Source organism: Arachis hypogaea, chromosome 16, assembly GCF_003086295.3.
Source record: "Arachis hypogaea cultivar Tifrunner chromosome 16, arahy.Tifrunner.gnm2.J5K5, whole genome shotgun sequence".
NCBI classification, from domain to species: Eukaryota; Viridiplantae; Streptophyta; class Magnoliopsida; order Fabales; family Fabaceae; genus Arachis; species Arachis hypogaea.
In genome coordinates this window covers 135,027,099-135,046,446 of record NC_092051.1, presented here as the reverse complement: position 1 = coordinate 135,046,446, position 19,348 = coordinate 135,027,099, and the positions used below count along the sequence as shown (strand labels likewise).

General features: G+C 28.9%; 2 protein-coding genes across 4 annotated transcripts; both read right to left on the bottom strand.

The window, feature by feature from the left end:
- Positions 1 to 1,001: 1,001 nt before the first annotated feature.
- Positions 1,002 to 5,617, bottom strand: LOC112755129 (mitochondrial pyruvate carrier 1). Its single transcript, XM_072221267.1, has 6 exons — positions 5,287 to 5,617; positions 4,375 to 4,558; positions 4,190 to 4,303; positions 3,709 to 3,763; positions 3,107 to 3,242; positions 1,002 to 1,306 (listed from the first exon to the last, which is right to left on the bottom strand). The coding sequence occupies exons 3-6, from the start codon at positions 4,280 to 4,282 to the stop codon at positions 1,264 to 1,266; spliced, it is 327 nt and encodes a 108-aa protein (XP_072077368.1). The 5' UTR covers positions 4,283 to 4,303; positions 4,375 to 4,558; positions 5,287 to 5,617; the 3' UTR covers positions 1,002 to 1,263.
- Positions 5,618 to 7,903: 2,286 nt separating this feature from the next.
- On the bottom strand, positions 7,904 to 18,212 carry LOC112755126 (sister chromatid cohesion 1 protein 2). Of its 3 annotated transcripts, none has more exons than XM_025803037.3 (13): positions 17,926 to 18,212; positions 15,362 to 15,617; positions 15,237 to 15,274; positions 15,111 to 15,157; positions 12,043 to 12,101; positions 11,206 to 11,921; positions 10,989 to 11,100; positions 10,365 to 10,501; positions 9,857 to 10,260; positions 9,499 to 9,535; positions 9,376 to 9,400; positions 9,155 to 9,287; positions 7,904 to 8,287 (listed from the first exon to the last, which is right to left on the bottom strand). In XM_025803037.3, the coding sequence occupies exons 1-13, from the start codon at positions 18,038 to 18,040 to the stop codon at positions 8,177 to 8,179; spliced, it is 2,190 nt and encodes a 729-aa protein (XP_025658822.1). In that variant the 5' UTR covers positions 18,041 to 18,212; the 3' UTR covers positions 7,904 to 8,176. The 3 variants fall into 3 exon arrangements, 2 of the variants coding, with proteins under 2 accessions (XP_025658822.1, XP_025658823.1); XM_025803038.3 differs by having other exon boundaries at positions 9,376 to 9,397; XR_011874575.1 differs by lacking the exon at positions 9,376 to 9,400 and having other exon boundaries at positions 9,155 to 9,317; positions 9,501 to 9,535.
- Between the last annotated feature and the right edge of the window lie 1,136 nt (positions 18,213 to 19,348).

The following is a 19,348-nucleotide window of genomic DNA, read 5'->3' as shown; positions in this document are numbered from 1 at the left end:
ATAAAGTAGTGAGTTTGATTCGTAGTTCAGTAAAGAAGCTCCACACCATTTTTGCTATGCATTAATCTTTGTCTCTTCTTTCATTTTGTTTGCATTAGGTTCCTCCTCCTGTTAATTCTGTTAAATTGAATTATAATGTTAGTTGTTTTGCTCTTTTTGACTATGCTAGTTTTGGTTGTATGGTTCGCAATTCTGATGGATGTTAGTTAAAAAGTTGCACTGAAAAAGTCAAATGTGTAGTATTTTTTTTTTTTTTGCTGAATTGTATGCTATTTGGAGAGATTTACTTCTAGTTCGGAATAGTGGATTTCATGAGGTGATTTGTGAAACAGACTGTTTGGAAGTCCTTTTCTTGATAAACCAAAGAATGCTTGGAAATAATACTTTGAAATGGGATTTGGCAAAGCATATACAAGAGGTTATGAATTGGAATTGGAGAGTCTCTATTATTTTAATTCCGAGAAATATGAACAGTGTTGCAGATTGTATGGTTAGAGCAGTTGCTTTTAACGCGAATATTTATTCGAATTTAATTCAACCGTAGAGTGAGCTTCAATATCACATAGACTCAAATATAAATCTAACCAATTGATTTGGTTTTTTTTTTTTTTTTCTCTGTCTTTTTTTGTTTAGTCAACAAAAATATTACAAAAATAAAGATAAAGGTAACAGAAAGAATGAGAAAATAAGATAGTCAAAAATAGAACCAAAATAAAAAAAAAAAGAAAAAAATCTTAGACAAAAGAATAATATTATCTTTTTAATTTTTATTTTTGGTATTTCTCATAAATATTATAAAAAATAATCATTCTTAATAATTTTAATGCAAAAGGTCACTTTTAATAATTAATTTAACCATTAGAGTAATCGTTCCTAAAATTTACTCTTGAAGATTTAAAGAAATTTTTTGTCACATAGATGTTAAAATACTTCGCTATTTTAACCAATATACTTGAATCTTATATATAGTTCATATCATCCTCTATTTCTGCAAAACATGCTGAATAAACTTCTGTTTTTCTTTTGAAGCAATGAACCTTTGTAACCATTCCAACTGGAGATTCTTATGGAAGTGGGTTTCACCATAGGTAAAGTTACTTCTAAAACATAGATCAATATTTTTGTCACACATCAATTATCATTAAGTACTTTTGCGATGTGGGCAAGCCACAAAACAAAACAAATCAAAAGAGAAAATGGTAGAGAATCATAAAATGACTTATTTTTATATGAAAACGACCTACAAGTCATGGTACAAATGTGTTACTCTTCACCTGCAGCTTCCTCCTTTTTCTGATCATAGCCCCTATTATACCATACAAACAAGTAATTCAAAAAGTAAAATATAAAATCCCAATTCATGTTAGAGCTTAAACATATCTTCATTTTCTCATTTATGCCCAGAATAAAGAATTTCACTATGTGGAGTGATAATTATTTTATTTTAAATACATCATTTTTATGAAGTACAAAAACTAACATAGAGACATGATATGACACGATAGAAACACACATTTTAATTTTTTATAAAATATCGTAATACAACATATATATATATATATATATTATATAAAATATTTTTTAGATAAATTATAATAATATTATTTTTTAAATTATTTTTAATATCTTTTTAATTATATAAAATATTTATAATTTTTTATTTTAATAATAATAATACTATATACTATTTAAAAATTTATTTTTAAGAATACAAATTAAAAGTAAAATTAGATATATTGACAAGTGATAGTATTTAAATATGTTTAAAAAAATATTTTTTTATTAAAATACAATTAAACACAAAAAATATATATGTCAAATAAATATCACATACAAAATATATTTTATATACAAATACAATAATTTATCAAAATATCTGTATTTGATAGGTTTTAACTCTAAAAAAGTGCCTTAGAGTGAATATAAATAATTTTTAACTTTAAAAGAATGCCTCGAATTGCATTTTAGATAAAGTAGTTTAAATTTTAGAGGATTTTAAATACATAAAAGTTTAAAATGGACAGTTGTAGGATTTTTCCTTGTAACAGATAGCATTACCCCATTAGTGATCCAACTTAATCGAGGGTTAACTGGCTATAATATTTTAATTTTAAACAATAAAAAACAAATATCATTTTTTTTTATCTAATACGATATGAAACATACTAGATGAACAAAAGTTATTTTTATAATAAATCTAATTAAGTAGTTTTTTTTATTCTTATGTTTTTTTTTCTCCAATCAAAATTTTTAGTTATTAATTTTTAAATTATTAAATTAATTTAATTACTAAAATGACTTTATTACGTAGCATTATTGATGTACAGCAGATTAAAATCTCTGGTTTGTATTCGCACCAACGTATTACGTATCATATAAAACAAAAGTCTTATTAAGGAAACTCGTTAAGAAACAAATTTTTTTTGGGAAAAGGTAACTTTTAATCTTTCAATAATATATATGTATATACACAAGTAAACTTTTTAAACCTATATATATATATATATATATATATATATATATATATGAATTTATTTTATCGATAATTTTTTTTCTTTGTTTGTTTACAAGAGTACTATGTAAGGAAATCTTAAAAATAAATATTGTTCTCAATTCCAATTCTAAGTCCATTGTTAAAACATGCTAATTTTTTTAAGAATAGATGAAGACAGTGTATTATCTATTAGAATGATTAGTTTGTATGTTTTTTTTTAATATGAAATGTAATTTTTTTAAATTATAATTAATAAATTAGATTATCTGATTTAAATGATAATAAAATTTATAAAAAAATTAGATGATTCGATTTTATGTAGACTAAATTTTAAAATTTTAGAATATACAAATTAAAAAAATTCAATTTTATAAAATATAATTTTAAAATTTTTTAAATTACAAAAACATTTTGATTATTAATAATTTTTAATTAAAAATAAAAAACGAATAGTCTGATTATGAATATATAAGTATTTGATTTACATGTGACTAAATAAATGGGATGATCGGACTCCACATGGCGGTGAAATCCACCTACTCTCCATGGGTTTGCACATCTCACTTTCCTTCCCAATACATTAAATAAGGATATGTGAATTAACAGATTTACCGTTGAGCTCTGATCCACCTTGAAAGCTGGTAGAGTTGCACAGTTTCATTGGAAACATGGCACGCAAAAAGATGCAAGTTACGTGGCCGTACCACCCAAGCAAACCTCATGAATAGCGCCGAATAAATGCACATCACTGCACTATATATCAAACTTTCACTATTCATCTTCTATTCAAATTTCAACTTAATGCAACATACCTTAATGATTCGAATTTAATTTGTATATTCTTACTTTTATGAATTTAGCTATCTTATCATTTAAAGACACATGTTAAAATTATGATTTTATCTATCATGTATTTTAAGAGTATAGGTTAAAATTATAAATTAAAAATTTTTGTATTAAAACACAAAAAAATTAAATTTTTAATGTATCCTATAAAGACATATTAACTAAAATTACATTTTTTTATTAAAAATATAAAAAATTAATTTTTAATATATTTATTTTATATTTATTAAAATAAAATATTTAAAATATTTTATTAATAGCCTTATCTTATCACATGTTAATTAAATTCTTTTTTTTTATATATTGGAATCTTTATTTTAAAGAAAATTACTACTCAAAGAAAAAGAAATTATAGTATTTAAAATAACCTGCAGTCATATTGACAGAAATCGCTTCTGGCGGTTTCTTTGTGTCCATTGCCGCCTGATACAAGTTGCATAGTCATTCATAAAGCAACTAATAATTACAATAAATTAATTGGAATTAGTATAAACATAAGGGGTTTTTTCCTTTGGGTAAGATATAAATGTAAGGACTCTCTTTTTTTTTCATCATGAACTTATACATATATATATGGTGAAATTTATCTATCAACTTAATATAAGCTAGTAAAATGGAATTAAACTCTTTTAATTTGATCTTTGAGATTGGCAGTTTACACTAAAATCATCTATGACTTTTAATTGCACCATAATAATTTTCGTAATTAAAAAAATATACTACATTAGTTTCTAACGTTAGTCTCTATCATTTGACAGAAAAGAATTTAGAGACCAAGGCAGTACAATTTTCTTCCAGTTTCAGGGACATTATGATACAACTGAAAAGTTAGGAAGCTGAGGAAGTTACCGCAAGTGGAAGACTCCAATTGAAGGTAGGACCCCAAAAATGAGTAGTCTTTGGGCCAATTGGGCTGTTCCAAAACGCTCGAAGGGTGTTCATTTTCCAAGATACTTTCAAGTCCTGCAGGGTATAAAGTGTGAAATAGTATGTAAATACCTGAGGAGTGATTATTAAGGAGAAATCGAGAGTACCTGGAGAGCAGGATTATTATTATTGAGGAGATGAAAATATGCTATCCTCACTCCTCTGGAGTCTGGAACACACCAATACAAGAGATAGAAGCCAATGAAGTCAAGAGAGGAATATCCTTTGATTGATTGAATCTAGATATCCAGCCCCATAAGCTATCAGTTCACTGATGTCACAGCTACCTATCTATGAGTTAAAATCACAACTTTATGGGCTTATTTGGACGAGGTTGCGTCAAAAGATTATTTTTTGAGTGATTATTTTTTTAAAAAATAAAAATAATTTTATGTTTAAATATTTTATTTAAAAATAATTTTTACTTTAATAATTATATTTGAATATTATAAAATATTTTTTATTTATTTATAATGTTAAGAATATCTTTTTTAAAGTAAAAAAAAAATTAAAAAAAATTATTTTTTTTAGTATTTTTACTTTTATTACTAAAATTTTATAAATACACTAAAAAATAAAAAATATTTGTTATTAAAAACAATATCTTTTTTAATTTAATAACATTCAAATAAATTTGATATAGAGAGATAAAAAATGTTTAATCCTTGATACAATGAATAAAAAATACAAAGATTTGTAGAAAGAAAAAGAAAAATTGATATAATTATTGAATATTTAATACGATTCATTTATTATATTCTTATTTTATCTTTTAAAATTTTTTTATTTTATATAATATATTATTTTATTTTTCACGTATCCTTCAATTCAACAAAATAAATATTAATTCGTTGCAGATAAAACTCTAGTTAAAAATTTATCGTTAACAAATAAATTACTATATATAAGACAAATTTAAATTTTTGACACTTATTAAAGTTGAGAATAGAATTAATCACTAAATCAACTTTATAATATAACTGAACACAATAAAATAAGAAAAAGATAAAATTTAATACCTATATGACCCTTGACTTTGTCTTCCTAATCCCATTCATTGAACACTACAGAAAGCAAGAGTATCTATATTGCAAGCTCTTCATCTACTACACGTCTTGGTCCCGCACTTAACAAATTTAAAATGAATGGTTGATCACAAATTTTGAAAAGAGATAGCTATGGATTGACAAAAGAGATAGCTATACCCAATAAGAATTCCATATTCAATATTGTTATTAGTTGGAGGCTTGGAGGTGACTAATGACGATCGATGCAGCTGTAATATTAAATGACAAAAGAGACTCCTCGCTCCAAGGCTGCAACTTCTCTCGAAATTCGAAAACTTACCCAATCCAAACACATCTGTAGACCTTATCCCTTTGTTTTTCTTGCATTAACTTATTTAAATAATAAGTTAATAATCAAATTAATCTTAAAAAAATGAGATATTTTTTAATTTATTTTTAAAAATTTTTATTTATTGAATTAATTTTTTAAATATTAAAAATTAATTATATTTATTTTTTAGTTATTCTATTAATAATTTTTTTTAATAATTAATAATATAAAATATTAATTAATAATATATATAACAGTTAATATATTCAATTGAATACTAACCAAATATGTTTATAGAAATTTATTATATTGAGAATAGGATTTATGCAATTTAAAAAAATAGCTAAATTAATAGATCATATTTGGTTGATATTTAATTAGATATGTTAAATATTATGTATATTATATCAATTAATATTTTATGACATCAATTATAAACAAAAATTATTAATGTAGTGATTGAATAAATATGATTAATTTTTAACTTTTGATGGACTAATTTAATTAAAAAAATCTTTTAAAGATAAATTTAAAAAATACATCATCTTTTAAAAATTAATTTAATTATTAACTCTTCGAATAATACAATATCTCAAAAAACTTATACTATAATTCAGCAGTTTTTCATGCACGAGAATTTGGTATTTGTCTATTTACACGAAAGTACACTTAAAATGATTATCCATCAAATATGATAGTATATCTAGTTTTTTTTTTTTTGGTGACTAATAGTATATCTAGTTTGTTTTTAAATTGGATTTTTAGAATATTTTTTTCTCAAATTTTTCTAATATTTCCCATTTAATTATTAACTCGGAATTTTTTATTGAGTGATACTAAATTAATAATTTATTATTTAACCAAGTTTTCAACAAAATCTTTTAAAATAATCCATAAAAAAATTACACTCACAAGTCACAACTCAATATTTTTCTACTTTTTCCTGTCTTCCTTATGCTACTAGATTTTTTGTTTCACATTTTCCTCTTTTTATCCTTCTTATTTTTCTTTTTGAGAAGAAAAAATATAAAAAGAAAAACAAAAAATTCGTGTGGTTTTATTCAAAAAGTTTCTATATTTGTAATAAGAATTTTTTATGTTGTTTTATAAATTTTAAAGTTAAAAAATTAGAAAAAACTTATTCACTTAATTTTCTTTTAAACAAAATCGGGATGCTAGAATAATATAATATGCTATTAACTCAAATGAATGAGTAAACCTGGCAACTTTAATTTGACAAAAGTTATTTGACTGAACAATCTTCTCTCTCAAAATAATAATGGCTGCTTAACCTTCGGATAAGCACGTGGATATTTGCTTGTCAGCGCCAACTAGATGCTTTATCGGTTTATTAACTTTTGTTTGCTTTCCTTAACTTCTTAAGAGAAGCAGCCAGGAAGGGGCCACCAGCTAGGGTATATTATAAATTTATAATTCCTTTACTTAAACTAATTTGTTTAAGATCCATTTACATATTAGTTTATTTCCCATCATAAGGGAACAAAAGAGTGAATTCTAAAATTATAAAATCAATTTGTTTTGACTAAAATACCCAATTCCTTGGTACAATTATAAAATAAAATAAAAAAATATTTCTTATATATAATTTTCAAATAAATATTATTTATATTAATCAAACATATACAAATTTGGAATTTAAATCCTCTAAAATATAGAAATAGATAAACTGAAAAGTTAATTACTATTGAATTTGTCACTTCTATTTACATGTGAGTTTCTATTATCTTAATTTAATAACTAGAATATAACTCGCACAATATAAACTCAAATAAATTATAATAGTGATTAATAAATATTATAAAATAATAAAAATTTAATCACATGAAAATATACATTGTAAATCTATAAAAAATTTAAGATTTTATAATTATTTATATAATGTCTAAGATTATTTTTACTAAAAATACTATATATACATAAAAAATTAGTTATTATGTATTTGCATATAAATATTTATGTCGTTTCATTCTCAATATGTATTTTGTACTTTAATATATATTTTGAGTAATTATTTTTTGTGTACACGTAGCATAGTTATATCTTTATTAATTTTTTGTTCAAAAATTAAAATTTCATATGTCTATATTATTAACTATTTTGATAAGTACAAATAAGATACATTTTCATTGAATAGAATTAAAATATAATATTAAAATAAAATAAAATAACATTAAAGACTACTTGAATCAATTCAAAAATTAGCTTTTTAAACTAGTAGTTACTATTTCTAATAATTTATTAAATGTGAATTGATTTTTTAAATATCTTTGCTAATAATTTCAACATAATATTTTTCATTCCTTAACATGCAATGCTTTACAATGTTGATTTTTTGAATTAAAAAACTCTTCTATTAGTTTAGTTATCTAAAAGATACTATATACATAATGCTCTGCAGTAAACATTAAGACTGATACAAGGCCAAAATAAAAAGCAAAAGAAAATTACAAGAACTGTCCTAAAGAAATATCTACCGGAGTCCTACAAACTTGGTATTTCTAAAACTAAAATTCTAAATTACCTGGCATGTACTGATGTACCTATGTCGCTTTACAAGTCAATAAGTCCAAAAGCTTGATCCAATTTTTGGAGTTTAACCATTAGTATGTCACCATAAGCACTATTTTGCTCGACACCCACATAACTTGTGGTTCTCAAAACCTGAAAGGCAATGGGAAAATTTGTAAAAGCCGTTAGTTTTGAGGCATAATCAGGTCACTGCAGTCTTGCTTTCAAAGCAAGAAAACTATGAAGAATCAACTGGTTAATTTCAGTCTGTTTTTTCTTCTACGAACCCAGCTTGTTTAAGTAAATACTAAATAACCAACTGGTGATTTCGTCGTCGTTGTTGCTACCCTCAACAATGACAACGAAAGAGCGAAAGGGCAAACATAAGTTTTCAGCATCATTAGATTTTATAATCCAGTTTGGTATGACAGCATCTCCCTCACTCAAAGGTTACAAACGTACACAACCACCAACACCAACACCAGCCAAATTGAACCCTAAGGTTCCATTTTTTTACTACTATTATTATAAATTAAATAGCTATGTTTAAAACAGAGCTTCCCCCCTTTTTACAAGAAATAATTGCATGCATGTGGAGCACATTTAATGTGAGCTCCATGACCATGCATAACTACTCGTTCTTTGTTTTATAGATAAATTTTGAATATTATAAATGAATGAGTGCTATGCATGTTTCTAGGGAAAAAAGACAGTCCACAAGCATCCCACGGTAATGCATGCTCCCAAGAAGGGCTTCACCCAAAGGGTGTAATGTACGCAGCCTAAACTGATAATAACATCAGTGGCTTTCATTCTACGGCTTGAACCCGTGACCTTGAAGTCACGTGGAGACAACTCAACCATTTCTAAGAGTACACACTAAATGTGCTCCAGGAGCATACGACAGCATCCGCCATCTATGGAACCAAAAGATTATTAAACATATGAATCCACATTTTTTACTGCTAACAGAATGTCTTCTAAGCATGGATATAATCTTAGAACCAAGAATGCACATACCAGTAATTCATAAAAGAGCCTTGCACATTCTTTCCTCACGCGTCCTTCCAAAACTTGTGAAAAATTCACAACTTGCTCGTGTGTCTGTTTCCTTAGGCCCAGATAACTCCGGTGCAAGTACCTCGCAACTCTCCTGTGCATTATGAAAGAAACCAGTCATAAACTAACATTGCAGACAAGCAATGTTTTGTTGACATTCAAAGAGCCAACAACCATCTCACCTGGTTCGTTCAGACCACCCAGCTACTGTATGAAAAGATTAAGGAAACCATGTAATATTAGGAAGAAAATAGTTTTTAAAAAATTATGATGAATTGTAAATGAAGATTTTGAAGAGTGCTCACACAAGTCTGAATTCTCCGTTTCACATGAATTTATCACCTGAGACAAACAAAGTACACACAAGGGCACATCATATTAGTCACATTGTGTGTGTGCGCATGAATGCATGTGTGTATAATCAGAGATCATGACATTTCGACCAATTACCATCATGCGCATGAATCATCATATTAAGATCTTCATCCCTTATCAAAATTTGCTTGCTAAGTTTTCATATCCACATTAAAATGCTTTATGGTTTTTCTTGGAGTAAGTTGTGAAGAAAATTAGGGATCTATAATATTGCAGACAAAAGTAGTAATATTACTCTCAGTACACTAAACAGAAGTACAGTACTTTTGAGGCATAGTCATTCTTTACCTCTTCCATCAGATTGAGTTCATCGTCCCTTCTCAAAGGTTGCTCTCTATCTATAGTTCCATGTGGAATTGAAGGTTCTAAATTATCACTGTGCTGAATTTCATTTCTCTCCAGTTGCTCAATTGGTCTAAGTTTTGTCTTTTGCAACTGAGGAGGCGTTCTCGGTGCAGTTTCTATCTGCTCTGGACTGCCAACATTTTCTGACACATCTAACCTCGCTGGAATTTCCAAAATTTGAAGGGGAACTGGGCGCTGACAAGGGGTTTGTGGAGCTATTGCTGTATGCACTGGACTGCCAACAGTTTGAGAGTTTGATACATCTAAGTTTTCTTGATTTTCCACAATTTTGAGGGAACTTGATATTTTGCTTTTAGAGAATAAGGAGCAAAGATCTAAGGAAGAACCTGCGGGGAAAAAAAAAAAACACAAAAAGAAAACGAAGATTAGTAAGATTGCAGAATTTATGAATCCCTTACTACCCAAAAATATAAATAAAAAAAAGCCTTACAAGGAAATAGAGGTCTGTGGAATCCATCACAAAGATTGGATATGCGAGATTCTCTCTGCACAGACAATAAAGTACGGCGGAATTTTCTGCGGTTAGCAATTAAGTCACTTGTATCATAGAGACTTTTTTTAAGTACCCTGAAATCCAAGAGTTCAAAGTATCACTTTGCTGAGGACAACAGTACAACACAAGGACTTGAAAGTCAAAAACTGAACTGAATTGACATTATAAGATGAGTCGAATGGCTGCTATTTATTTCAAATAGAAGGTAAAAAAAAAAACAAATATAACTTGGTGCAAATAAACGGATCATATATAGGATATTGCAGATTTTAACAGATTCTAAAAGCCTATATAGATTCTATGAAGACTATATAACAGTCAGATTATGCCATCAATCTGGTGATGATAAAAGTTCATTAATTAGTAAAATGTTGGTAATAGTTTCAAATCTTAGATACTTGACAAGTCTATCGTTTTGAATCACTCTTGTTCATAATGAAGGGTAAGTACCAGTTGAGATGTGTATCTATACATTGGCAAGACAGTTAATATATGAATGACTACGATAGAATAGTAAAAAATAATTGTGTCTAGATATTGCTTATAACTATTAGCACTCACTCATTAGGCACCACTACCATTCCATCAATAACAATTTTTCTTTTCCTTGAAAAGGATGCACGCTCCCTTAAAGCCGGTGTCGAAATATGCATAAACTCTGGTGAAGTAGCTCCTGTCCAAAATGAATTTTAAATAGAGAAGCAAAATTTAGATGAAGGAAATGTAACTACATGTCAAAAATGAAAAGGACAAAATGAAGTATGATGGTCTTTTATACCTTGTTTTTGTTTTCTAACTGAACTTCCTTGAAGCTTAGACTGAGGTGTTGCATCAAGATTTTTTGACTCCGCTGAAATAACCTTAAGCTTTTCACATTCAAGTAAAACCTTTACTTGACACATAAATTTGCTCTCTTTCTCATGCTCTTCAACAGATCTTTTAGTGTTTTCTTCAAGGTTTTTCTCCGCACCAGAAGATTTACTGTGGTCCATGCAAAAATCTTTCTGATGGGATTTATCTTCTTGGGGCATTTTTGTATTTTCTTGAAAATTTCTTATTTCATGAACTTCATTACTTTCTTTCTGCATTTGGCACAATGAGCTTGATGTCTCCAGAACCACACTCTGTTCTTCATCAACTTGATGAGATTCATTAAGTGCTTCAACAGATAGCACAGGTTCCTTTACTCTCCCAGAAAATATACTGGTATCCACCCATTCATCTCTAGATATTCTACTTCTTTCTTCAGGTAATTTGTCCTCGCATGATGCAGCTTCATGAATTGCCAGAATTTCATTAATTTGTTGATCTTGACCAAATAAGTCAACAGGTTCTTTTTCTACTCCTTCAGCTAACAAAACCATGTCAAAGTTCATTGGCTCACCCACATGGACTATGCTCTTTTCAGATATATTCTTGTCCTCCATTAAATTAGTAGGACTATTTGGCAGCAAAAATTCATATTCCACGTCCATCTCATGTGATTCACAAAAACTGCAAGACATTACAAAACTAAATTTCAGTGAAGAAGGTACCATGCAATGATTCTAAAATATTTCCCCTGGCAACTTATGTTGAAATGAAAATTAATATTCTAAATATTTGACAAACATACTCTTCCAACATAGCATGATCATCAATGCAGATATTTTGACAAAGATCAAACTTCTCAAACTGCAAATCAGAAAAACTAAGATGAATAAGAGGTGCAGAGGTAAGAACAAATAAAACTGTTTACATAGTGTAAGAAGTTAATGAATCCATACCATCTAGAACACGAGAATATCCATATCCAAAAGGCCAATAACTTTTCAAAGCAATGATAAAAAATTTTCACTGCAACTAATTTTTATACCAGTATTAATAGAAATGACATAATAATTAAATAAACAAGTGCACTTTACCGTGTTATTGTTGAATTCATAAAGAGTAAGAGGAGGAAAAGTGAAATAATATCTATGATCAAATAGCTTAGGTTTTAGGTTGCCTGTGTAAAGACATCCATCAGCGCTATACATAGTGCAATAGGAAATTAAACACAATTTACAGTTTCAATAACAATAAGATGTACTTAATTTCTTATAACTCTGTGTTCCAAATAGGACTCAATGTTATGTTTGATAACCAATGTGAAATTCTCATATTATACTAAAAAATGGAGTGGCTATTTTTATTAGGGAACTCGACAGAGGAATAGTGACAGATAGGTCACAAAGGAAAGTACAGATGATACCATGTTGAATATGGACACCCAACAGTACTATATATAGTGCAATAGGATAAAATAAAATTTACGTTTTCAAAAACTCAACGAATTCCTATTACTCTCGTTCAAATGGCATGATTTTATACTATTTTCAATGCAATATTCCTATTATTCCCAATACTGTACTCATCAAATGGCTTAACACACTAGTCACCATGAATCACAAAATCAGTTCTAACACACTAGTCACAAATCACAAATGGCTTACCATTTATTATTTTCTCTCTTCCTTTCTCCTTCTTACTTCACTGAAATTAATAGTTAAGATCTCTCCAGGAGCTTTGGAGCACAAAGCATTTAATCCATGGAGGATGAAAGAATGCCTTGTTACACAAGAATCCCTTGGCATTAAGAATAGAAAAACATAAACTGAAGTCCATAAACATCTAGCAAAGCAACTCAAAGATGCTGGATAAGTTCAGAAAGAAAAATTCACAAGAAAACCGTCAGAATGGACATCAACATACAGAGGTAGTATTCTTAGCGGATTGATTCAGGTACTACTTGTAATAGAAAAGTGTTCCTAAGTTAGTATTTGGTTGGTGTCCATATCTGCCAGAGACATGGTTACACACATCCACAGTTTGTTTTGTTGAGACACAAGGCTTTCGAGATCGGGGAGTACACAAATGGACACAAATACAGAAAATTTGTGTACCACCTTTGTAAGGTTTCTAGGTATAAGCCAACCCAGATCAAGATGCAGTTAGCAGATTGGGGAGAAGATGAGAATAGGGGAAGAAACGGAGAAAGAGAGGGTTGCTTGAGAGTGAAGAAACAATATTATTGATTGAATGAATAAATCTCTCTCATGTAGTTTACAATACAGCTATATATACTCCTTACACACACCCTTTAAGCAGTGAACATAACTACCTCTCTCAACTACTTACTCCTAACAACCTTAAAGATAAGACACTAAGACACAGACATGAGAGTTCTTTTCCACGTTTGTCCTTGACTAATTTTTAAAATTTAAATTTACCCAACCTTTCTTCTTCCGCCATTCTCTTCTCTTCTCTCTTCTCTCTTCCTTCAGTATTCCTCCTCCACTCTCTTGCCCCTGTCTTCTTCCCTTCCCTTTTCCCTCTCTCCCTTTTCCGTTCTACCTCCTTCCTCCACCCTCCACCTTCTGCCCCCCGTCGTCCGCCTCCATCTTCTCTTCCCTCTTCCTCTCCCTCTATAATCTCTCACGCCTCCAGATCTGAGACAATGCGAGCTTCCATTCGCCGTTTGTTTTTTCACCATCTTGGTCATGCTCCTGTCAGCCATCGTCTCATTGCTCTGCTGATGCTAGTCTTGCTGCCGATCTTGCCGCTGCTGCTTGTGTTGCCGCTTCTTGTCATCAAAGACCTTCGCCGCCTCTGCCGTGGATCTTTGTTCTCTATATTTTCTGGTTTCATTTTTATTTTTGAAAAGAAAAAAATGTGGTCAAGAAAAGAAAGAAGAAATACTGAAACAAATTTGATAATGGATGAATATGGGTGTTTTTTGTTGATTTTTTATGAATCTGGTTTTATATCTTCTGCTTGATTTTTGTTGAATCTGGTTCCTGATATTTTTTGCTGGAGGTTGAAGGAAGTGGTGAGAGGGGGAAGTTAGGGTGGAGAGAGAAGACGACAGTAGTCTCCTTTTTACATGGACTTTCTTAAGTTTTACCTGTCTGGCCCATCTATTTTACCAAACGCAATACATAGACAAATATTTTATGTCCATCACTCAAGTGTCTGATGTCTGTGTCTGTTGTCTCTGTCTACGTCTATGTCTATATCTATATCTATATCTATATCTATATCTCAGGGTAAACACTAACCGAATGCAGCCTGAGTTAAAGGAAAAAGATTTACACACAACTATAAGATTTACAATGTTATACGAAACTAAATGTTGGGCAGCATAAACCTAGCTAAATATTGCAGAGATGAGAATGTTTTATAGGGAAAGTGATAACTTATCAACTCAGATAAAAAAAGCTGTGGATAAGATCAATTATAAAAATATGGTAGAAACTACCGTTACATGGTTTGTTCAACTATGGAGGAAACATATAGAAACCCCAGTAAGAAATGTAGAACAAATAGAAGGCACTATTATAGTTAAATGTAGAGAAAGAAAAAGAATTAGAAAAAAACTAAAGGCAAACCATTAGGAATGACCTTGATTTATATGGTTGGTCCACAGACAGTTTTTTTCAAAGGGGAGAAAATAGTCTCATTTGATTAATGCAACTGAACCCACTTAGTTTTAATAAAGCTTTGATGAGGTAAAAGTATCAGTGAAGATCCCAAGATTTAAAAAAATAAAATAAAATAAAGAGGGAAAAAATTACTCGGTGAGGCAACAACAACAATAAGAATACGAATAATAATGTGGTGCGTAGTTCAAAAGTAGAACTATGGAACACATGGAAGACATACCTTGTCTAGAGAAAACAGCCCAAATCCCTCATTGCTACACACAACATCTGTTTCAGAACACAGCATATTACATAAACTAACATTAATCTTACTTTGACAGGAAGATTTTCAAGCAATTATAGGTACCTTTAAGAGTAATTTCCTCCTGTGAAGCAATATGGCCTCTGTAATGAACAGAAATAAAAAAAAAAAGTGCAAAATGTCAATAAAATTCTATCAACATGAAACTTGTAAAACTAATAATATCTTACCCGCCAGCATCTTCAAGTATGTCTAGATCAAAAGCATCCAGCTCAAATCTGTCTGGTATAATAACAGACATCCGCATTGTTTCCATGGGTGCTTTGTCTTTTGTTTTGATCACGAACTTATTGATTCTAACAAGCATCCCATTGCAATCATCTAACAAATATTCAGCCTTCTTTGAATATATTCTGACAACACCAAGAAGAAGATAGGCAAGCACTCTATAGGAGATAGCATTCATTTCATCCTGCAAAATCTTGTCTGCAGAAAGTTAAAAAATACCAAAAAACAAAAACTGAAGTCAGCTACATAACATACTCCCAGATTCCGCAAGACAGTTTATTTCAGCACTTAGAAATTCATAAAAATTATTTCAATAAGCACTAAGCCATGTGGCAAACCTCAGGTTTAATTAGATGAAAATAATCATTTTGAAAGGCAAATAAAATAAAAGAAATCAATATACATTGCAGTCAAGACTCGAGAAAATTTAAAATCTTAATATTTCAGTTACATCACATCATTGTCCCTTGGCCCCAGGACCATTCCAATTGGCAAAAAGAGTGTCCTGGGAATCAGAGTTGAAAATATAGCCTCACACAACCAATAGGAGTATAAGAAGTCCATCATCCAAGATAATCTACAACCAGTAGAAACAATAGAATAGAAGATCTGACAGTAGATTATTCATTGAAAACAGAAAATACATAGTGGAGAAAGGTCACATACTATCTAACCTAAATTCCTGACTCGTGTAATAAGGATGCTAGGTTCAAGCAAAAGGATCACACAAGTTATATAATATTAAAATATCAATTAGGATACAGCATTGAAATAAAATTGGATTAAACATACACAAACAGTTTAGGAAAGCACTCAACCAGTGAATAGCTAATGAATAACAACTAGGGCAGTTAAGTGTCATGAACAAGAACTATTCTTAACAAACAAGTACTTGTTTGCATCTGATTGTTAAGCTTGCTTTCACTGAGAAATTTGATTTTCTTTTTCTCTATTTGGAAACAGTTACTCAAATCATTAACACTTCAACAGCCAAGGAAATATATTCAGTTTGATGTGATGAGGTAAAAATTAATGGACAAGGTATCAGATTTCACACCCTTTGCACCTGGAATTGTTTGAGTGCAAGATCCACCTTATCTTGGCATCTTTGAACAACATAAGCATTCACATTTGTGAGTCCCAACCAACAAATTGTTTCACACCATACGTGTGTAAAAATCAGGTCACTGCAACATGCTTTCCTTTTGCAAATAAAACTTTAAGTTGTAACCAATTTTACCATACTGCTAAGTTGCTAACAATAAAATCTAAAAGTTATAAACCAATGGGAAAAATAAAATAAAATAATTTATAAAAACAAAATAAAAAACCTGTATGATAGGTAATCAGGGGAAGGAAAAGGAAATGTGCTCCCTCATTTGGCAGCTTAAAACTATAAGAAATAAAAAAGAAAACAAACCAAGGAGGATCTATTCCCCCTGAAAAGACTATTTTAGTTTCCCCCCAAATTTGAGGTCTATTGGAAAACAAAAAATTACAACTGGAAACTATATCCTTCTGTCCCAAACTCCCAATATTTATAAACTAACAAGATTAAAAAAAAAATGTTTTAATTTCATTCCCTTTAATAACCCAAATAATGGAGCAGGTAACTTTGTTATACTCCTCCCCTCCCTTTCCACGGTCCATTTTCAGTCTTCATATGAGTTTCTTCATATTTTACCATAACAACTCAACGATTTCACCTAAAGGGGCAAGACATTCTGTTATACCAGGCTACGTTTTGTTAGGTTAGTGTCTGAGAGTAATGGAGGTAGATGTTTGGTAGCAGTGTAGCATTGAGACAGAGATGGATGGACTAAAGTTTATTGTCAGAGTAAGACTTAGCTAGCATTCGTGAAGCAAGAGGAGCCATGAATGTGCAACAACTTGATTTTAATGTGTGTCTATATTTTGGTTGAAACTTGGCTCCAAAGAATTTGTTAACTCTAATGTATCTCTCTGTCTTCAGTGCCACAGTCTCAGTGTCCTATCTCACCCTATTTCTCTCGTTCCAAACGCAGCCCCAAAGATCAAACAGTAAACGAACACAAGTAAAATGATTCAGTACCACAACCATACACAAATTTCTTTGTCCAGCATAACAATTTCACCAATTTTGCAACAAACCCTATCTAGAAACAGCTCCTTTGTGACCAATTTCCCAAATTACTTACATACACACGAAAATTACACACGAAAAAAATAAATAAATGATAATAATAAATAAACACGCAAACAAACACATACAAAAATGTGTAAACACACTCTTACCTGCCACCATTGTTTGTGCGGAAAAAGCATAGAAACAAGAATTAGGATTATTCTAAGCTAAGAGTAAGGGAACAAAAGAAAAAAATCAAAGAAAGATAGAAGCAATGAAGAAATGAAACCATGTTTAAAAGTTCGGGTTTTGCGAGCTTAGGAAAATTTTAGAAAAGGTTTGTCCTTCATTTCTGGAAGGGGTTGGAAGAGCAGAAAGAAAGAGAAGAATAAGAGGACTAACCAACAGAGGAAGGAATGTGAGTCTGAAGGATTTGAGCTTTCTTGAGGTGCTTGAAACAGTAAGCTGCAACCCACAAAGGGCCTTTACTTGAGCTGAGGAACCTTGAGTATGACATTCTCTCTCTCTCTCTCTCGTTCTTCTCGCTGCTTTCGGTGGTGTGTCTGAGTTTTCTGCTACCATGTACGAAATATCAGAGAAGGAAGGAGCTGTTAAAACTTAAAACAGCGCTCGCTCACACCAGAGTGCCTCCCAAGATTCAGACAAATTAATATAAAAATCTAAACCACTACAAAAATTTACTAAATCAGTTATTATATATTTAGACATGAATATATATTATTTAAATTATTTTTAATATATATTTTATTTTTTAATATTTATTTTAGATAAATAATTAATTTAGTAATTAATTATATATATATATATATATCAAATATAATTATAATTAATAAGAATAATAAATGACAATACTCACTTATCTCTTTTATTTATAAAATGCATATTTTTTATTTAATTATTCTGATAATTCTTATAATTTTTTTAAATTTTAATTAAATTTTATAATTTAAAAATTTGTAATTGAATCTTTGTAGAAGATAAAAGATTTTAATTAAGTCTTTATGAATTTTTTTTGTTAAAGAATATTTTTTTTGTTTAATAAAAAATAATTTATGAAATATTTTAAAAGTAAATATTTTTAAATTAGTAAATTTTTCAGAAAAATAACAATAAATAAAGATATAATTACAAATATTTATCTAATATAAAAATTGAATTACAAAATTTTAAACTATAAAGGTCTAATTAAAAAATTTGTTAAATCATAGAGACTAATAAAATAATTAAATATTTTTTTGCAAAATTAAAATAACATATAATTTAATTCATTTTACCAAAATACCATAATTATTATAATATTATATATTATTAATAACTATTTAGTTGATTTAAATAATGATATTAATATAAAATACATAATTTAAATATATATTTATGTAATTAATCTTATTTATTTTTATTATTTGATCACATTTTATAAAATATTTAATTTGAATTTTTATATATTTCCTGATTAATAATAAAATATTAAAATAAAAAATTTATTACAATAAACTATAAAATATATACAAAATTTTTAATTTAATATTTTTATAAAAATTTAAAATATTTTATATTATGTGATAAAATTAAAATGAAATAAAATTTTTACATTAATAATCATGACATATATTTATAATGTGTTAGATAATAGAGAAAAAGATAAATAGATCCCTAACTTTTTAATTTAAAGACACATAAGTCTGTGATTAATTGAAAATATAAAATCGTCTCTAATCTTCTAAAATATGAGATATTTAAATTCTTCCATCTAAAATATATTGGAACAAATCGGTCTCCAAAGGAATTTAGATGTCTCGCGTTT

Bases quoted from the DNA above. Each gene is read 5' to 3' on its own strand.
- LOC112755129 (XM_072221267.1), bottom strand. From the start codon at position 4,282: ATGAACACCCTTCGAGCGTTTTGGAACAGCCCAATTGGCCCAAAGACT. The intron at 3,764-4,189 runs GTAACTTCCTCA...AACTTGTATCAG, and splicing joins ATTGGAGTCTTCCACTTGCG to GCGGCAATGGACACAAAGAA. The intron at 3,243-3,708 runs GTTATTTTAAAT...TATATAGTGCAG, and splicing joins TTCTGTCAATATGACTGCAG to TGATGTGCATTTATTCGGCG.
- LOC112755126 (XM_025803037.3), bottom strand. From the start codon at position 18,040: ATGTCATACTCAAGGTTCCTCAGCTCAAGTAAAGGCCCTTTGTGGGTT. The intron at 15,618-17,925 runs GTTAGTCCTCTT...AACTTTCTGCAG, and splicing joins TCACATTCCTTCCTCTGTTG to ACAAGATTTTGCAGGATGAA. The intron at 15,158-15,236 runs GTACCTATAATT...GTTCTGAAACAG, and splicing joins GGAGGAAATTACTCTTAAAG to ATGTTGTGTGTAGCAATGAG.